The sequence below is a fragment of the Numida meleagris genome, chromosome 1 (assembly GCF_002078875.1).
Source record: "Numida meleagris isolate 19003 breed g44 Domestic line chromosome 1, NumMel1.0, whole genome shotgun sequence".
Taxonomy (NCBI): Eukaryota; Metazoa; Chordata; class Aves; order Galliformes; family Numididae; genus Numida; species Numida meleagris.
This window is the reverse complement of record NC_034409.1, coordinates 123,462,493-123,482,275: the sequence shown is the minus strand read 5'-3', so window position 1 is coordinate 123,482,275 and position 19,783 is coordinate 123,462,493. Positions and strand designations below refer to the sequence as shown.

The 19,783-nt window shown below is 35.0% G+C and overlaps 1 protein-coding gene across 2 annotated transcripts in view; it reads right to left on the bottom strand.

Moving 5' to 3' along the window:
* Window positions 1–19,783, bottom strand: part of ANOS1 (anosmin 1) — a 138,698-nt gene that overhangs the window by 10,312 nt on the left and 108,603 nt on the right. For both annotated transcript variants that reach the window (XM_021410864.1, XM_021410874.1), the window contains exons 9-11: window positions 18,577–18,726; window positions 3,368–3,462; window positions 928–1,099 (exon numbers count right to left, since the gene is read on the bottom strand). In XM_021410864.1, the coding sequence (XP_021266539.1) occupies window positions 928–1,099; window positions 3,368–3,462; window positions 18,577–18,726 (417 nt within the window). The remainder of the gene's footprint in view (window positions 1–927; window positions 1,100–3,367; window positions 3,463–18,576; window positions 18,727–19,783) is intronic.

The following is a 19,783-nucleotide window of genomic DNA, read 5'->3' as shown; positions in this document are numbered from 1 at the left end:
ATTTCAAAATATCTGAGCTGATTTTTGAGAACAAAAGAAAACCCATAGTATATCACAGAGCTCCATTATGTGGGCAAAAACTAAAACTCATGCTATAAAACTGTAGTACAAGCTAATAGGTACACTCTGACTAGGTGAAAATTATGCCTGGGCTGCAGTTGCCCAGGAAGAAAATTATAATGTTGGAATTTTTCAAGAGAAGTGGGCAGGAAATTGTAACCATTGTCAGCAGGATTCCGAGGTGAACCACAGAGCATGAAATTGCCCTTGGGGGCAGTAGGAACTTGAAGTGAGAGGGACACATTCTTCCTGAAGACAGGGGTGTCCAGACTTGGCTACACAAAGCTACAGCTGACTTCACCTGCTTTGAGTAGGTGGCTAGATCAGTTGACATCAGAGATCCCTTCTAAACAATTTCTCCATCATTCTGTGATCTCACATAACCTTTCAGCTATACCTTGGATTGTGACAAAACTGTCAAAGGTATGAGTGTCTATTTGCTATGTTAGAGAAGCATTAACCTACACTAAATCAAATTGAAAAAGCAGTTTTGGAGCTGAGTAGTAGAACATTCAAAAGATGGATCATGCCAGGACTGAAATAACTGTTATCATTCATCATTACAGTGAATATAACTGGGAAGCTGATCCTCCTTACATAACTCAAAACTGTGTAATAGCAAATGTCATCATATGTTTATAAACAGTCCCCTAAAATTATAACCTAATTAACACAGCAGCAACATAGTAACCAAAATCTATGCTGCTCTGTATTTTAGTTGATTTTTCATGTAAGCATTAGTCATCTTTTTTGTTGTTGCTCTGAATCTTTTGTATTCCATTTTAGAATTGCTTTTAAATACTTTTTTTTGTTATTATTTTAAGTGCATTTGAAAATATTTGGCAAATTCTGCAGATCATGCCTTACCTTCTTCAGCAGCACAATTAATGTGCTTATGGGTTTTTTCTTTAAATGCAGAGCAAGGTGGGGTGACAAAGAAAATACTCTCAGCCTTAAAACGACTTTTAGATTTTGCAGGTAAAACAGTTACTTTATATTTGCATGAAAATGACAAGTCCTTGAGAATCACGTAGTTCTCCTAGAACAAGAAAAGCAAAAAGAGAACATGATGCAAACAGATCCCTAGGGAAAAAAAAATTGAAAAACAAGTTTGGCAGATGATGAAAAGGTTTCTCCAATATAATACTGATATATTGAACACACTCCAACATGCCTTTTCTCATAGAACGAAGCAAACACTGCTTACATTATGATTATTTTCAATAGTAAAATAGCAAAATATATTAGCATGGCATTCAGAAAAGTCCACCCTTCCTAGACAGCTCCTTCACCATGCTATATGAAAGCATCTAACTTACAAAATTTAGAACAGTTTTCTACACGGTGGCAATGAGGTAGCAGTATGAGGATGTAAATACTAATTGAATTAAATAAAAGGAAGAAAGATGAAATAAGTTGCTGTAAATGGCAGGCTTCATCTACATTTAGCTTTTTTTAGAGTGCATTCAAAGTACAGCATGGCATTGTGAATCAACTATTTTCCTCTTTCGTACGTTAACTACTTCTGTCTCCTTATCAGGAAGGTAAACTCCACAGCTGAATTACACAGCAAAATTCTCTTTAAAAAAAAAAAAAAAAGAGATAGAAAAATACAATTTTACACAAAGTATAAGTGTCCTGCTAACGTCTTAATGTTGTGTAAAGCACGTTTGAGAATAAATCTGAAAGTTTAAGCACAAATCAAGTTATGAGGAAAAAAAGTTGTTGTTTTGTTTTCTGGGAAAATGTCCAATAACACTTTCTTGGCTAATGTCCCAAGTCTTTGACTGCCTTTTATATTTTTCTTTCTCTTTGGAATCACTAATCTCCAGTATTTTTCTGCTTAACGTCCACTTTTCTTGGAAGTTAATCCCAAACTACATTAGCTAAAACTTCACTTGGAAGGACATTTTCAATGAGACATAGATTGGGCTGAGAATGGATTTCATTCCCTGTCTCCCATCTACTACTCTAGCAGGTTTGACTCATAATTGTAACTGAGTTGGTTCTATTTTTTTGCAAGAAAACAAACAAAAAAAACCATGTTACATTCTTTTATAAATGACTGTAAATTGATATTTGCTAAAGATGCTGGTGCGTTTAGGCAAGATTTCAGGTTATCCCCAGTGGCCACTGTTTCCCATTCACTCCTTAAAGCGAATACTTGCTTGTCAACTGGGGGTTTGACTGGACTTTCTGAGGCTTCGTAATCATCCACATCTCAAAATGCACTCTAAAAATAGCAAATTGTCTAACTTCAGAGTCCATGGACCCTGGACGAGAGCCTAAATGCTCAACATCAGAAACTTAAGGTCTTTATCTGCTTTGAATTATCACATTGATTATCAAACCCTTCGTAGCAGCAGACGTCTTCTGATTACTTGTAATAAGAGTGAGCCTACATAGTTGCACAAAGTAATTGTACAAGTAGGTGTAAAACGACAGAAAAGAAATAAATTAACTACTCCCACAATGCACTTTGCCAGATGTACAAGTAATCTTTCCTGATCTCTAGTGGAAATAAACTCATTAAATACAAACTTTCTCCTAAATTCAATGTGCATAACTTGAAATATTAAGACTAATCACAGCATTATGCCACAATCATTTTTTTAATCCATCTCTAACATTTGCTTTGCTGACTCCATGAGGTAGTAGACCTTACAAGCTAACTGCCTCTTGCACGAGACATTATTTCTTTTTATTTATTCTAGCTTTATATGACATTAACTGTACTGAAATGTTCTGATAGTACAGGTCAAGGTAAAAAGAAAAGATGAATTATGTTTTATTTCAGTATGAAGAACACCCCTGCAATATGTATTTGTCCTGACATGTACTTACATGGAGCTTTTCTCCTTATCAGATATTTGTCCAACTTCCAGATTTAATATGTAGTATTTTTTCAACTTTTTTATAATTCTATGATTCTTCTCAGTTGTGAAAACTATATTTATGTCTAAAAAAACCATGCTAGTTTATAATCACTATAACTACCCTTTTTTGTATTTGTACTTTGCTAGACATCTACAGTTCTTATTATAAAACAAGCTGTGTTCTATCTGCTGTAGAAATATATATTCAATTTGTTTGCCTGCTCTTGTCTTCTGAATGGCACCAACAAAAAAAAATATTTAGCCTAGTTCAGATTAAAACAAACAAACAAACACAAAAACCACTCCAGATGAACCATTTCTTCTTATGTAAGAAACAGTATAAACCAAACTGTGTTTTGTTGCAAAACCATCCTTTCTCTTGCTGCTTAGAAGCTATTCAGAGTCAAGTAGAAGTCTGAATGAAGACTTACATAAGTCAGCTCAGTTACTTTCCCAAGTCCCTTGGTGTCATTATGTGCACAGGATTCCAGTAATGAGTGGACTTGGAATTGATTCATGTTGATATCTAAATGGGTCAAAAAATAAAAGAGGAAAAAACATATTATAATTACGCCTTCACAATTGCAACCTTCTCTAGCTTTTTTGGATATAAATCGAGCTTTAAGTATTCTAGAGCTAGTTGTTCCTCATGCATTCATAAGTACTCATTAATAAAAATGAACTATTATACACTCATATAATTTAAGCTATACATCAGCTAAGAGGGATAACTTTTAAAATAGAGAATTGGCATTTTCAGAAATGTAAGCATCTACTGATGTGAACATAAAAAAAAATCTCAATGCTGTTTCTTCTAAACATCCTGCATATGATGGGAATGACCCTGTGCCAATTGCCTGAGACTGTTTATATTTTCAGAGCATTGCAACACTGCTGCCTGGTAATACTTGAGAAATCTGTGCCTGGAGGCATGTGAAAATGTCTGCAAGCCTCTGAGATCTTCTGTTGCAGAATGTATCATAATACCTGTTCAGTATCTGCTCAAATACAATTCTAGACTTGACCCCTAGGAGTAATAAGAAAATTTGTTCCCATTTAAATCAATGACAAAACTTACAGAAGTATCAATAGTATAAACTTTCAAGCAATTTCCAGATCTTCATTTTTTTGAGAACCCTACAAATAATTGTAAAGGTAGGCATCACATTTTATAGTTGCTTTTCTCCGTACTTGCAAAATAAACTTTACTCCGATTGCAAAATAAAATAAAGTGAAACAAAGGGCAATTAAGAATCAGACAAAAGAAGAAAAACCTCACCAGATACTGACAGTATGTCCTGTCATTTTTCTGGACTTATTTCTCCTTTGTCTTTATACAGGAGATGCAAAATTATGTTTGTTACTATTAATTAACTTGGTGTGACATAGCCACTAATACCAAATGCCTGACTGTGTATTTCAGGAGTGAAAATAAATATCTTTGCCGCCCTTAGGGCTGTTCTGGCATTAGACTGCTACGAGAAAGTAGGATGCAGAAGTGAAGGATTATAAATTAAAGAGAAAACAAGCAGTGTCCGAAACTAACTTAGATGGTACTCTGGTAAAAAGACCGATGAGAAGCCCCCTTAAGGTTGATTTTTTTTAGCTGCTGCATTCACTACAACATGTATGCTAATTATTTACATGATTTCTTTGGAAGCTCAACTCTCTTTCAAAAACAAATACCTAAAGAAGTAACTTGCCGCTTTCTGATTGTTCCTTTCCATTTGAAAATAAACGATTGGATATACTTTCACTTGCCTCCTGGTTGATGGGCTTTCCCATTTGATATGCCTCGTCAATGAAGAGGCAAATTCACAGTACATTTGGAAGCAGGTTTCATTTGAGTTAATCTGTTTCTGCTCTCTTAGGTGATAGGTTATTGCCTATCACCTGTTTGTGCCCCTCTCCTGGGACCTGAAAGCAATGTGCTGCTATATTACTTATACTATGTTAAAAATGTACAGCCTGTGCCATATGCCCACAATGAATCTATTATTGATAGAATATTCTCTGATAATCAGAACTTACTATTTTAAACTGTCTGCATGTAAGTTGTTCTGCTCTTTGAAAAGCTACAAAATCCCAAGAATCAAGAGCTTACAACATCTCAGCAGCCATCCAGAAGCTTACTACACCACTTTCCAGAAATGCACCCAAAATATCTGGTATTCGTAGCTCCAGGCAGAATAGAAATCTGTTTGGATTCTACTACAGCTCCACCTCCATTGCTCACATAAGCTTTTCAGAAGACTCTGCCCTCTTGCAGTTCTTGTCTTCCTTCCTATTTCTCCTCTCTTGCATTAGCAAACCCTTAGTCACCTACTCATGAACAGCTGTGTTGCCTGATAACATCTCTATTCAAGCAAGAAAATCAGGACTAACTCAAAAAAAATTTTCATTTCTCTCTTCCTTGTCCTATCAGCTTGGACTGTAAATGTAGGATGAAAGTTTTTAACAAACAGCCATAATTTTGTATTCTTTTCTTTAAACAAAATGAAGAAAAGAACCTTATATTTGATAGTGCTCACATCTGGTATTCTGATAACAGTCTATATTGAAAGTCAAGATTTTCTTTAATATTTAATTTTTGCATGCACATATATATGTACAACAGCAGCTATGAAATGGAATGCATCATGACAGCAACCACTAAGTTCATCCAAAACTCTTCATCAAGACACATTGCTACATTTTTATTTTCAATATTAAAACTTCTTCAGTTCTCATCTTAAGTAATTTAGGTTGAAAAAATGAAATATAATAAGTCTCCTATTTGAGACTTTCTTGAAAATGTGAGAAATGTGGAAAAGTGGGATGTTTTTTGATTAAATAGAGCTAGAGGCATGAAAAACTCAAAGTGTATATGCATGCTTGAAGTATGCATATTACATAATGAGATTGCTTTAGAAATTATCTTTAATTTTTTCAAAAGCGGGAGACAAGATGTATGGAATGATCTAAAAGGTCACATTAGATACTTCAAAAAAATAAGATGAAAATATGTATTTGTTTCATGAAACTGCTTATACGGCTCATGGCTTTAGAGTTTAGTTCTTATGCAGCTAATTTTTTTTTGTGTACACAAGCAAAACAAAAGCTTATCCTATTCTCCCTTTCTCTTTCCACTGAGATTACTACTGTAATTTTATTAAGATTTTTCTTTTCAGCTGTCCATTACAAACTCAGCAACATGCATCATACAAACAGTTCAAGCTGCAACCTAGTTGAATGTCAGCCACTATCACCATAGCTAATGGTTCTGCATTAAGTCCAGCTGAAGTTAATACACTGTAACACACAGCTGTATCTTCTGAAAAATAATTTGAGCAGTTAATATTTACAGAATATCCAGCATCTACTGGAATTTCTTTCTGGCTGTTTAATTAAAAAGCTCTGTCATCCCTTCTAGAATAAGAATATCACATAGCAAAGAAATTGCCCAAGTCCTTCATTTCAATTCTCTGATATTTCATGTATCACATTATTAAGAATTTTTGTATATTATCAATCTTCCTCTTAATATTTGGCAGTTTTCTAGATTCTGTACTTCCAATTCAAAGACTTCAGCAAGTTTTTTTTAACTCTCTTGCTATCATGGTTAGAAAACATACCTTTTGACATCAAAAAGACTGATGTACTAAGGATAGACTTCAATAACTCATCTTTCCCAGAGCAAAAATGTGGGACTTGCAGGATATACTAAGTGCTAACAGTCATTTGAGCAACTCTAAGCTTGTGAGTTTAGTCAATAGAACAGCCGCTTAAGAACTCCTTAAGGGCCTGTTATAGCAGGCAGCTTAATCAAATAATTACTTTTGTTGTCAAACTTCTTTTAAAAACACAGCAACAACAAAAAAAAGCCATAAAAAAATCTTAAAATAATCACATAAAGAAATCACTTAAAGTTACCAAAACGTACATGATTGTTAGCTGCCTAAATGAGACAGCATTTCAGACAGTTAAATACATCTAATCCTCCCACAGAAATTAATAGGTAACATTAATTATTTCTTCTATGGTTTTTAATGTAAATTTTCTGTAGTACATAATGAGTTCCTACACTTAGGAAAACATTCAGACATCACATGAGCATGTTCTTAAAATTCCACAAATGCTTAGCTCTTGCTTCTAACTTTGTTGAACAAAAATCTCAAATACCTTGACTAGAAATGTCTTGATCTGGGGATGCTCTAAATCATGCTGAAAATGTGTTTGTTTTGACTCTCTCCCTCTTATGTTCCACCCAAATAGAACCTTTAATTCCAAATGAGTATCTTCACAAAGCTATCTTGCTACTGATGTTCTTCAAGCAATGTTTAATATATTTCTCCTTTAGATCCGGTAAAAGAAAGCAGTTGTTATCGAAGTTTGGAAGATAACTGGCTGTACAAAAACCTGCTATCTTCAACCTTCTTTCAATTATAATGTCATAACAAAAATGCAATTTCTAAGAAGTTATTCAGTAAGAAAATTACTGAAAGAACTTATTCTGCCTGTACCTAAGCCTATTATACATTGCTAAAGATGATGCTTTGTAGAGAGAACTGCAGTGATTACTTATGAGGGGCCTGTGAATGCTTCTCTTCTCTTAACAGGGAGAGTGTTGATCTTACAAGTTTCTGAGTACTCTGGCCCTGATTCAATAGAGCACTTAAACATAGGAACAGTTGTGTTGACTTCAGTAGTTAAGAGCAGCTAATGGATCAGGCCAGAACATTTAGTACCCAACAGGATCAAGACATTAATGACCATATAAACTACAGTTGAAAGATGGACTTGAGCATATCCTTGATTGTCTTAGATTAAAAGGAAGAAGGAAATATGGTAAAATTACCCTTCCTGGACTGTGTGTCTTGCAGCGTTACTGCTATAAAAATGGGCTATAGCAAAGTTTAACCAGATTGGGTAAAGATTTTATATTTAATATCACAGCACAGGGCAGAATCAGCTCAGGGCACATGAAGCATATTTCAGCTAGCTTGACTGTTTCTAGGGTAAAGCTACAGTATGAGTTTGGGTAGCTCTGTATATATACATTATCGAACAGCATACCACGACAGAATATTCAGGACAACATCCAGGACAAAAATTACTTATCTCATATTAAATGATGAAGCTGTGCAATGGTAAATAGTAACCAGTGAAATGGTAAATGATGAAATTTATGTCTTGCATAAAGAAAAATAAGCTCTTAAGTGCCTGAATTAGTGTACAAGTCAAAGAATTCTGTAAGAAATAGGAATAAGTTGCTCCCGTAACCCATAATGCACCTTTACATCTGTGGAAATACTACAATAAATCACTGTTTCCAAGCCACCATTCTGGCACAAGGATAAGAATAAGTGATGCTTACTGTGCAGTACAATTTGCCCATATTTCCGCATCATGAGTTATTAGCCACTATTTGAGATGCAACATTATGAAGTGCCTTCTGCTCTCTCAGGCCTTCATTCCTCTGTTTATCAGGTCATCTTTCTCAACGGAAAAAATGTTATAAAATATACCAGTTTTTAAAAACACTTTTTCTAGCAAAACTCAGTTGCTGGAAATGTCCTGAAAAAAATACATAGGAAAGGCTTAACTGTGGGAAGAAAAAAAAAACATGAATAAATGAAGCACTGTTATTTAATACTAGTTGCTTCAGTTTTGAAGACATGATTATTATAAAGCTATCCATTCAGTACTTTATTACATATGACAGTGTCATACTGTAATAACAGCAAGATTGAAAAACAGTTTGGGAGGGCATGCTTCAGTGTACTTCAGAGAAGCAAAATATGATCTTAATCACTACTTGATCATAACACTTATTTTTTTCACGTATTGGTTTACAAGCTATTCTATGCTTCTATGAGTAATGGAATTTCTTGTTAACATTTGAAACCTGAAGCTAATGACAGGGCAAGAAATAATAAAGGAATAAGTGTTTTATTTAACTTATGGTAGATTAGTAAATGAAAAGCAAACAGCCAAGCAATCTTAGGATAGAGATGGAAACAGAATGTACCTTTAACTAATTGTAAAATGCTATATTGATGGGCTAATGCACGCTCCCCTGTAAAAACTACACTGCTGAAGTGTTCTATCTCAGTCATTTTAGCTAAGCTTTCCTAAAAGACTAAAATGAAAACACCTCTGGCTCCTTTAGCTGCCTGTATATTGATTCATCCAGTAGTGTAAAAAAAATAATACAAAGTGTCAAATATTTGTCTATGAAATTCATGGTATTCATGTCACCTCTGAGAAAAAGAACTTTTTAGTGATCACCTATTCAAGCAGTTTGATTAAAATAAATAATAAGATCCTCAGTTGACATTTAAACTTCATTCAATAAACAGTTCTTAACAAGGCAAAATGTATGGTTTCCTGCTCTTATATGGAATATAAGCAGTATTATTTAAATAGCAAAGATTTTGTTTCTTACATTATGCCATTTAAAACAAACTTTCTTTCTACAGAACACATTCTTTGCATAATACATCAATAATCCTTTCAAAAAAATGATTAAAAATTTAATGTGGGTAATTTAAAGGTGGGCTTGAACCACAGTATTTGTGTCCACATTTAGGTTTAAGATTTAAAGGTTCAAGGTTTAAGGATGTTTGTATTGAAAGATTTAAATCTGGTATCATCTTTATTCTGAATTACCTTTACTCCCACTGCCCTTCCCACACAAAACATCCTATGTAAAGTGAGTTCAACAATATCTCATTCTGGTTTTCTATTACAAGGAAATTTGCCTCATGTAAACTCCAAGTCTCATAATAGCTGCTTGTAGCCTGAATAAAAGTTTCCCACATTACTTCTTCATAGCCAGACTTTCTAATAATTCAAAAATAGAATTTAATGAAAAAAATATAAACAAGTCCAAGGCTTGCTACCATTGCACACCAACTGAAAAGCCTTCTGTTTAACGTTGACAAATCTGGACCTTAATGTAGGTGTAGAGGCTATATTGAGGGTTGGGAACCTGAGAGTTCTTCCCAGCTCCAAAGGCCAGGTACACATCCAGCTTAACCATAAAGCCCCTGTGGGAAGAGATGCAGACATGCACCAGCTACTGCTTTCTCATACCTTATGCAAACTAAAAAAATGGACAGGTGGGTTGTTTGCACATACAATGCATGCAAAATGCTCCCAAAGTTCCTAAACTGGCCATTCATGGTGTGTGCATCATGGTATGCCACACCAGGAACTTAGGTGTGCTGAGAAAGTACTTACAGGCAGTTATTAACCCCCAGCGGATGAAAGGTATCTCGATAAGCTCAATAGCTCAGGAAATTTTTACTCACAATAGGAATGGAAGGATTGCTCCAGGTATGATTGCCTAAGGATGTAAGACAAAGTTTTACAAATAGTCTGGGGATGCCATTTTTGAAAACATATTTTCTCCTGAGAAGTTAAAAGTCAGCTAGGAATTAGTTTATTAGCTGGACAGTTAATTTTTTTCACAGCCTTGAAGTGAGTTAGGTCTGATAAATAGCTTCCCAACTTGATACTGAATGTGTCTGAAGTCTGATTGCAGGTCTATCCATCTTTGGACTGTACTTATATTTCTATTTGATCTTTTAACGTAAGTTCAAATGAAACCAAACTCAAATTTGCATTCACTTACATTTTCACAATTACTGAAGAAATTCTACAGTATGAATCACGTCATAGTGAGGGCTTGTGAACATCATACACTATGTGAATATTAATATCTCATAACATGTGAGTTAACCAGACAGAATGTTAGAAGCAGTTTAAAGTAGTATGGTACAGCCACTCTCTGCCTTCAAGCAGACATCAATGGCCACCAGCTAAGCTAAATCACTCTTCCATGCTCTGTGCTGCCTTTGCTCTGTAACCACAATAGGTAATTCTAATTTGGATTCTGTTATTTGATTTCCTGGCAAACTTTGAACCAATTCCAATTACATTCCCTAGGGCTAATCACTGGAAAAAACTTTCTCCTAAGTCTCTCACACCAAGAGCTTTAACCACCCACCCTGAGAGGTATGATGGTTTGGAAGTGAGTGAAAGGCAATCATTAGTGGTTTTCTGTCATGTCTGTGGAAACATGAAGCAAGGCAGTAAACTGTGACATTCAAAAATCTCCTTAACACTGTCTCGATTGCAGGGGAGATACTCCTGAGGATGCCATTATTGTAAATATAATTTTAAAACTTTACCACTTGTCCAACTCATATATTGCTTATTATTTAAGAAGTTGTGCATTATCTGCTCTACTAATCGTATTATTTGTTGATGTACTGTTAGCTCTTCACATTTGGAAGTAAACCAAATGCAAACCACATATTTTTTGCCTTATAATTCTCTTATAGGAGGAAAAAGTCAGAGATTTTAAAAAGCAGTATTGCGATAACAAAAATTTTATTCTTGGAATTAGATTAGGCCTACGTGAGACAAAGTTAGGGAGGAGTAGGAATCACACGGAGAACATTTCTGACAGAATACTCTTTTAACTCAGGAATAACATCCCACTGGAGTTATAGCTGATAGCATTACCTACCTCACTAGGAAGGCTGCTGAGGAAGCCCATGGGATACGGGTATCTGAGTCAGCTGTAGCACACGTGGAAAAGTAAAATTATGCAATGTCTCCTGGTGAACTGTTGAACAGTTTACCTAGTCAAAGATTCCTATGCCAGGGACAACTTTACCAAATGCAGCTGAGCATTATGTATACTCCCCATTCAACCTCTGCTGAGCCAGCAGATTCACACAGAAAGATGAAATACATTGGTGTACATTGCTATAATTAACAGTGAGATCTTTTTGAAAGAACCATCTGGACCACAGTGATACTTTCAAGTACAAACGTATTCCAGCTTAAATACAAGACTAGAAAACGTCGAGCTGTTTAAACACTGGTTTTCCAATGTAACAGTTAGCATCAAACTAAGTAATTACTTAGTGTTAAGAAACTACTGTTGAATCCTTTCCAGTAACAACTAGAAACTACAACTGTCATTGAAGGGTTTCATTAACATCAATGGCACTAGCTGTGCAAGAAAGGACCACAGGATAACATGGAGAAACTTTTATATTACTTTAAACCTGCCATATGAAATACCTTATTGCAAACAAAGAGTCAGCATACGCAATCACTTCATTTATCTTCCTGAACTAAGTGAAAGTTAATTTTGTTTTCCTAAGATCTGGTTTTAAAAGCATTTCTGTCAGCTTTCTGTTTGCTTTGCCTTGCCTTGCATTTTATTCTTCCCTGTAATTCAATTCATTACTCTTGTTTGGTTGATTTATCAGACAATGGAGGATTCTTTGCCTCTCCCTGTTTTAAGTGGTCTTTTTTTTTTTCTCTGCTGTAGCATTTACCAGAAACACAAAGAAAGAAGCCTGAAGCCAAGTTTTAATGCTTTTTAAATATTTGTCTTTTTAAGTAAAACCAAGGGGTATATATATTGATTTTAAATATCTAGAAGTACTTCAAATGTTTAATTTAAACATGGAGACATAAATGCCCATAGACTTTATTCAAAGACACGTGAACGAAACTAAATCTTTACCCGAGTAGGGACAGTTAAATTATACTCTAATAAAAAGCACTGAGAAAACAGTAGTGAAGACCGTGCAATGTGTTAGAAAATATTACTGTGATATGTTGCTTTGGAAAGGAATCATCGTACTAAAGTACATTCTAGTATTTTCATGTTCGAGAATTATAACATCAAATTATGACGATTGAAGCCATGAATTCATAAAGAATAAAAGTTTTTTTCTCCTTTAGTCTATGAGATATTTCTTATATTCATATCCTAAAAACACATAACCACACAATAACTTGAAGACAGCTCAGCTGAGATCTAAAACCTCAGATCTCTGGTTGACAAACCATTATGGAACAGAGGAAACATAAGATTATTTTTGTTTTCACAATTTCAGTCTTGACTGCTGTCCAAGATACCAAGGATCTTAATTATTAAGTAGCTAGTCTTTTTAAGCAGGGCTTTCAAAGTGCACCAGTTCTTCATAATGGGTGGTACTCTGTGACTCCAGCACCAGAAGTTAAAAGTGAGTTCTTTAAATTGGTTCCACTACTTGACATAATAGCACATAATTTTTAATTTCACATAGTCAAGATGGCCAAAAAATCCGGCCACAAGAAAGTTTCCCTTTCCATTTATAAAAGCAGAATTCATGCTGTTTAAGGAATGTACTATGTTTCTGTAATCCCAGGCCTAAGTCAGAGGCAGCAAGTGAAAGACATTTTCTTCTTTCAGAAAGAAGTCATTGTATCATATAATTACAATACACTTTTGTAATGACTGTCTAGTAAAATTATGTGCATTTGCTAAGCATATGGTACCACCTGAAGTGTACAGTTATTCTTGCTAGTAAAGTTATTATTGCCATCATACCAAAGCATTCAGACTGAAAGACTATTTCATAAAGGTATTTCTTTTAATGTAAAGGCCAGATCCAAGATTCCATTCATGTCTCATGCTTACTGAAGCTAACATGACTTATGAAATGACACTTGAGGAACTGGCCTGGATAAGCCTTTCCAAGGTACCAAACTGTGGCACATAATCATACATAAATATGGAAATAGGATCTTCCACCCAGACTTTAACTCAAACACATTATTCAGTTCTGAGTACTTATAAGCAGTCACTTCTTTAATGCATAAAATAAAGCCAGGTTGGTAATAGTTTGCAATATCTCCTCTATTTCATTTGTTGTACAAGACAGAAGTCAAATTCTATTCAGAGGGATATAAAAGAAAAAAAGAGCTTCAGCCTTGATGTCATCATTGTGTTCTTTCACTGGCTTCCCAGAGGCACATCTGCAAATGACACTGAGGATTACATATTCTTCATAGTAATGGTAGAACTATCTTTGAACGTCAGGTAACATCACTATGCCTTCTGGAAATCCTAAGGAGCACAGCACTGTTAGGTGGCCTCTGCAGCCTGGTGTTCATAAAGGACAAATTCCCTGTCATTTTGGAAACAAATAACAACATTTGTTATAGGACCTTACAGATTGGTCTGAACAACTTGATTTACCTTCTAAGTTATTTCTATTTTGAGCAGATGGTTGGATCAGATGACCTCTACAGGTTCCTACCAACCCAAATTATTCTATGATTCCATTATGGTTTTTTTAGACAGAGTAAAATTGTTCAAATTCAAATACAAAATGATTTCTAAGTTAGTAAATGGAACAATGAAAATTTTAAAAAAAACCCTAAACTTAGGAACGTTTGTGTTTCTTAAGTGCTATGAGACCGCAAGATATCCATACAGGTCTTTCCTTCTGATTGTTGTAATTTGTGATGTGCGCTGATGCTGGGAAACAGTATAAAACTCTTTTATGTAGCTGTCTTGGTTTTGGACAGAATTTAAAAAATAATTATGAAGTCTAATGCTACTAAGCAGCAATTACTGCAGAAAATGAGTAATATTATGAAGTGAAACATTTATTTTAGCAACTTTTAAAGCCTTCAATACAGCTAAAAGATGCTTTATATCAGCTTATCGTACTGGTTTAAATGTCTTCATCTTAAAAAGCTCTAAAATCTAAACAACATATTCATATCATCATCAGTGCAATCATCTCCATTGAGGACCATGAAGCCTATTGAAGAAAGTACCAAAAACCTTTATAAGCAAACTAGACAAAGGAAAGATTGCTACAAACAATTGAAATTTTACTTAATTTACAAATGTCCAACATATTTAAGCTTCATATTTGTATTTCTTGAATTATTTCTTATGTCATGGGAACTCTCAACATTATATAGATTAGAAGATACATACTTCCCATGATTTAATGATATTTTCATAATCGTTGCTTGTTTTAAAGTCACACATCCTATTTTAGGACTGTAAGAAGACTGCATTTCTTCATAAAAAAAGATCATAGCTTTCAAGAGTAAAACTGAACAGAATAACCCGAGTTGGAAGGAATCCGCAAAGTCCAACTCCTGGCTCCACACAGTACTATTCAAAATTCAAACCCTATCACTGAGAGCGCTGTCCAGCTGCTTCTTCAACTCTGGCAGCTTGGTACTGTGACCACTGCTCTGAGGCACCTGCTCCAGGGCCTGATCATTTCGTTAGTAATGTACAAAATATTTATAACATTAAAGCAATCAATAGGGACTCTTGCTTGCTTTCATCCACCATGTGGGATACAGAGGTCAACTACCTGTCAGGAACGATTTGAACTTTGATTGTCTATCTGCAATGAAAACATCCTAGATGTCAGGTCATACAGTAGGCTGAGGTAAAGTATCAGGATTTCCTATTATAGTTGCTGCAATCATATAGCTCCTACAAATGCCTAACACAACTAGTGACAGTGCAGGACAAAAAAGTGTGAGTACAGTTCCAAACTAAGTTGGTTCCTGTAACTGCTGTCTTTTATAAAGAGAAGATACAGCAAATATACTCCTCCTGCTGTGCTCACAAGTACAATGAAAAAAAATTGCTCTGCAGCACATTCTCACTAGTAAATTTTCAGTCAGTACCTCATCCATGTACTAACACGAATCCAAATTCCTGTCAGAGCTCATGTAAGTTGCTAGCTTCTAAGAAGAAGATAATTGCCTGTATTTCAGTTCCACATGAGGCAATGGCTCCTGCTGAGTTATTGAATATGCTGTCACTCAGAACACAGATATTTTTGTTAAAAAAGAAAAAAAGAAAAGAAGAAAATGTGACAAACTTCCATATTCTGCCTGTCTCACGCACCTTTGTTATCACAGTTTGTTCTGTGAGAATAATGAAGACATCTTCCACTACAGGACTGAAGTATGTAACAGAGCTGGTTCCCACCACATGAACAAACTCGATATCTGGTTGACCCCTGGTATTATTGGATGTACAGAGATTCAAACCAGAATCTGTATAGTAAGCAACTCATGAACACAGCTAGAACATTCCTCACAATTCAAAAAAAAGTGACAGCTGGTCAAATTATGTCATCTAAATGATGTGTGACCTAACTGTCTCTGATGGTCTGCAGTGGTGGGGATTACACTACTTCCAAACAGTTAATTCCAAACAGTGAAAACTTTCCAAAATTCCTTTAATCCATTAAATAATCTCAACAATGTAATTCCCTCTGTAAGTAATGCCTCCTATTTATTTCCATGGAAACTACAACAGCTACAAAGAGCATAACACCGATAGAGCAAATTCTCAGCTACAAAATACTGTTTTTCAACATAGTCACCACCATTAGCTATGCATTTTTGTCAGTGATGAATAAAGGCCGTATATCATGTCGCACTAATAAAAAGAAGCGTGGCCTTCCAGAACACTACTTGTTGTTCATGTTGCTGCTGCCACTGCTGAAGTGAACCACCCACTGCCTCACTGTGCTCACATCCCCTGTTTGATCTCCATAAACATTCAGCAAGTGTCGATGAATGTCAATAAGTGCCACTTTTTCCTCATGGAGGAATTCAATTTTACCCCTTTGTTTCATCCACACCTCCATGTCAGGCACCATTGTAACAGACTGCCCCTCTGCTGCCATCTATTACACAGCAACAAAATTTAATGGCATATTGTCGGGAAAGTTCAGTCTCAACTGCCATACCACCAACATCTGCCTCTAACATCGTGGGCCAACATAATAAAACAGGAGGCATTACTTTCAGACTTTGTATTATAAGAATGCTGATTAAACTTTTTCTATTTATATACATTTGTAGTCTTTAACACAAATATGACCTTCAGGTATGTGTCACAGGGTGGGAAACAGGTCCAGATTTAGATGTCAACATTTTGATATTCACAGTGCAATGTCTACTTATAAGCTTGATAGCTAATTTACCTTTACAATTAGTGGAGGACAAGTTCAAGATACCTACTTTGAATCTTGAGATTCTTTTTTTTTTTTTTTAGTTCAAACTGTTGAGTATTGAATCTCTGTTCCCAGACTGATATGAGGCATCTCTAGGTTTTCTACATGAGTTGTCAAGTCTGAGCTGATTAACTAGGTCCCCTTAGTACTCAGTAAGGAATACAGGCCACTACAGAGGATGATTCAGCAGCTGAATGAGATCAATTGCTTCAAATGTCACCTGTTTTTCTGACTATAAAGGCAGATTAAGCAACTTGTTGGCAACTTGCTTTCAGAAGGATAAAGTTTGAGGCTATTGATACAAAGCTCCAAATACATAAATCTCACTTTGGGTAACTGAAAGCATATTATTACATAAACTTACTGTTCGTAATTTAAAATGCCTCAACTTTTATTTAAGCTTTAAATTATCTTGGCTTTCCATAAAGTTAGGCAAAATTTAAATTGTAATGGAAAAATCTATACAACAGAAGCATACTCAAGAAAGGGACAGACACTTAAAATATGTATATAGGTTGAGTCAAAGTTTGCAGATTTAATGGAAGAATAAATATTTTATTTAAGAAAATCTCATACTGGATGGAAAGAGACATATACATTTAAACAGGTAGGCACTTTTTAAGAAGTGAAAGATACATCTCACAATCCACACTACCCAATGTGACATACTCTTACGTTATATAGGATAACTGAATGGCTACATAGCTTTTCTCAAGTTAGAGTGGTGCTGTAAAAACCTAATCCCTGCTTCCAAAATGAAATATTTCTAAAATTCTTTGAAAAATTCTGGAGGAATAATTTACTGTCTATTCTGTAGCCCTTTATGTCAAACACAAAAATTTTATGCATGTGCTACTGCTGTATATGTAGATTGCTTCAAGTTAAAACACTAACAGTGTAGGCATATTTTCAAATAACAGCATATGAAGCTGTTACGGCTAAGCTAGAACAATGTAGAAAAATTTATATGCTCTTAGAAGGAAAGAAAATCCCTTTTTTATCATTTCTAAATCTGATTAGATACTTAAAATGGACAGTATTTTCCTTCAGTTTGAGAGACTTAGACAAAATAATCACTAGATTTTCTGGGAAAAAAAAGGTGTATGTAGCCTAGCAGAAAACCAGTGTACAGATTTTTGCTGTGGTTGTGGCAAACTCTTTTTCCTGTTCTAGTTTTAAGTGACTGATAAAGCCCGGCATCAAGCCTATTGTGGCCCTCTCATAACCATCGAAGCTCTGAATTTTGTGGTTCAGACTGTAGTTTAGTTTTTGTAACATCATTACACGATTTCCATACAGACTCATTTTCTGACTCATTTCTCAACTGACAAAGTCCAAGAAGTCATGCTGCAGTGGCATCAGAAAGAGCATCACACAGGAACAGTATACATTTGAGATCCTTTGACTCCATTCCAGGATTCAGGGTCCTCTGACCACATTCCTCGTCACAAAAGTTTTGTGATGTATGGACAAATTCTGATTACTTGTTTAACATTTACAAGAAGCACTTTCTTCTGAAACAAAAACCATTTCAGCTCTGAGAAGATTCAGTACTCTAACATGACTGACTACAATTTTTGGGTAGCTGACACATCATTTCCTTCTGCCAGACATAACACAAACAGAAGAGGCAATGTTTCAGCCTAATGTGAAGGTGAACAGATACAGGGATGGATGTTGCATTTGACTTCAAATGACTGTATGAGGCTCAGTGTATTATAACAATGTTCTACAACTCTGAGACAAGTTATGAGAGTTCCTGCTTAGAAAAACAGTAAAACAAAAATTTGACAAACCTGTCTTCTTCCAGTAGACTTTGACCTGAAGTTGATTGTCCTGATAGAAAGGAGTTCCAATTTTAAGAAAACGAGTGGGTTTTCTTCTTTGAAATGTTGGGTAAGGATCTACCAGTCCTTTTGGAGGTTTCCCAGCAGATGTCTGCTCATCTGCAGTACACAGAAAAATTAAGAAATTACTTCTTTAATACAGTGTAGTCAAATTACTATGCCAATAATGTTCAAATTCAGAAAAAATAACAAACCTACCTTATTTTAATATCTTACTTAAATGAAATTATTATAATTATTAAAAAAAATGGTCCATATGGTTGAAAAACATAATTTGTTTGAAATTCAGTAAAGATATTTTAGAGACAGAAAAAAGACACACGTATACTAATATGAAAATGCTCTCTAAATTTTCAAAAGGATCATAGGTAAAGGGAGTGTATTTATATTCCCAGGAACAAGAGAAGTTAACACTATGACTTTTTCAGCAAGCGTGGTATCTAGCTGTACTTCTATATAACAATTCATGATCTTTATATTTGTAGAGTATTTGAATATAGCCAAAACCTGAGGACGGTATTGAGTGTAATCCACAAAGGCTGCATGTGGTTATTACATCAAAGTAAATACAGTCCTTTGGTATGGTACATGGGAATGCTGTGGTCACATTAAAGATCTTTTTTGCCTGCTTTCCTGTTTCCAGCAGTGAACAGTGAATGCTTAGGAAAACACTGTACGAGCAGAATGAACTTTGAGCAAATCCCTTGATATGTGTGCCTAGCTTCCAACAAGCAATGGTAATACAATGTCCTTCATCAAGCTCTTCATCTGGTAACAGTCTAAGAACATTTAGCAGTGTTGTCAGTATTTAGAATAATTGAGTACTCCTAAATTTTTTCAGTTTAGGAGGCAAGAGTGTGGATTCAAAACGCATTTCATTGCACACTTTCAGTTCTGACTAAGGACTGTATTTGCATCAGATTAACAAAAAAGCTTTATTTAATTCAATATTACACTGACATGAAACATGAAGATTCCAATTATTAGGAAGTGGCAAATTATTAGCTATATACTTGAGAGAAAGAGAGAAAGACTCAAGTTTCAACAATCATCACGAATAACATGTAAACTTGAATATTTTACCCTACATGTAAGTTCAGCTAAAACTCAGATTGCTTTTTGGACAAATCTTACTTTTTCAATCTTTTGCTTAATC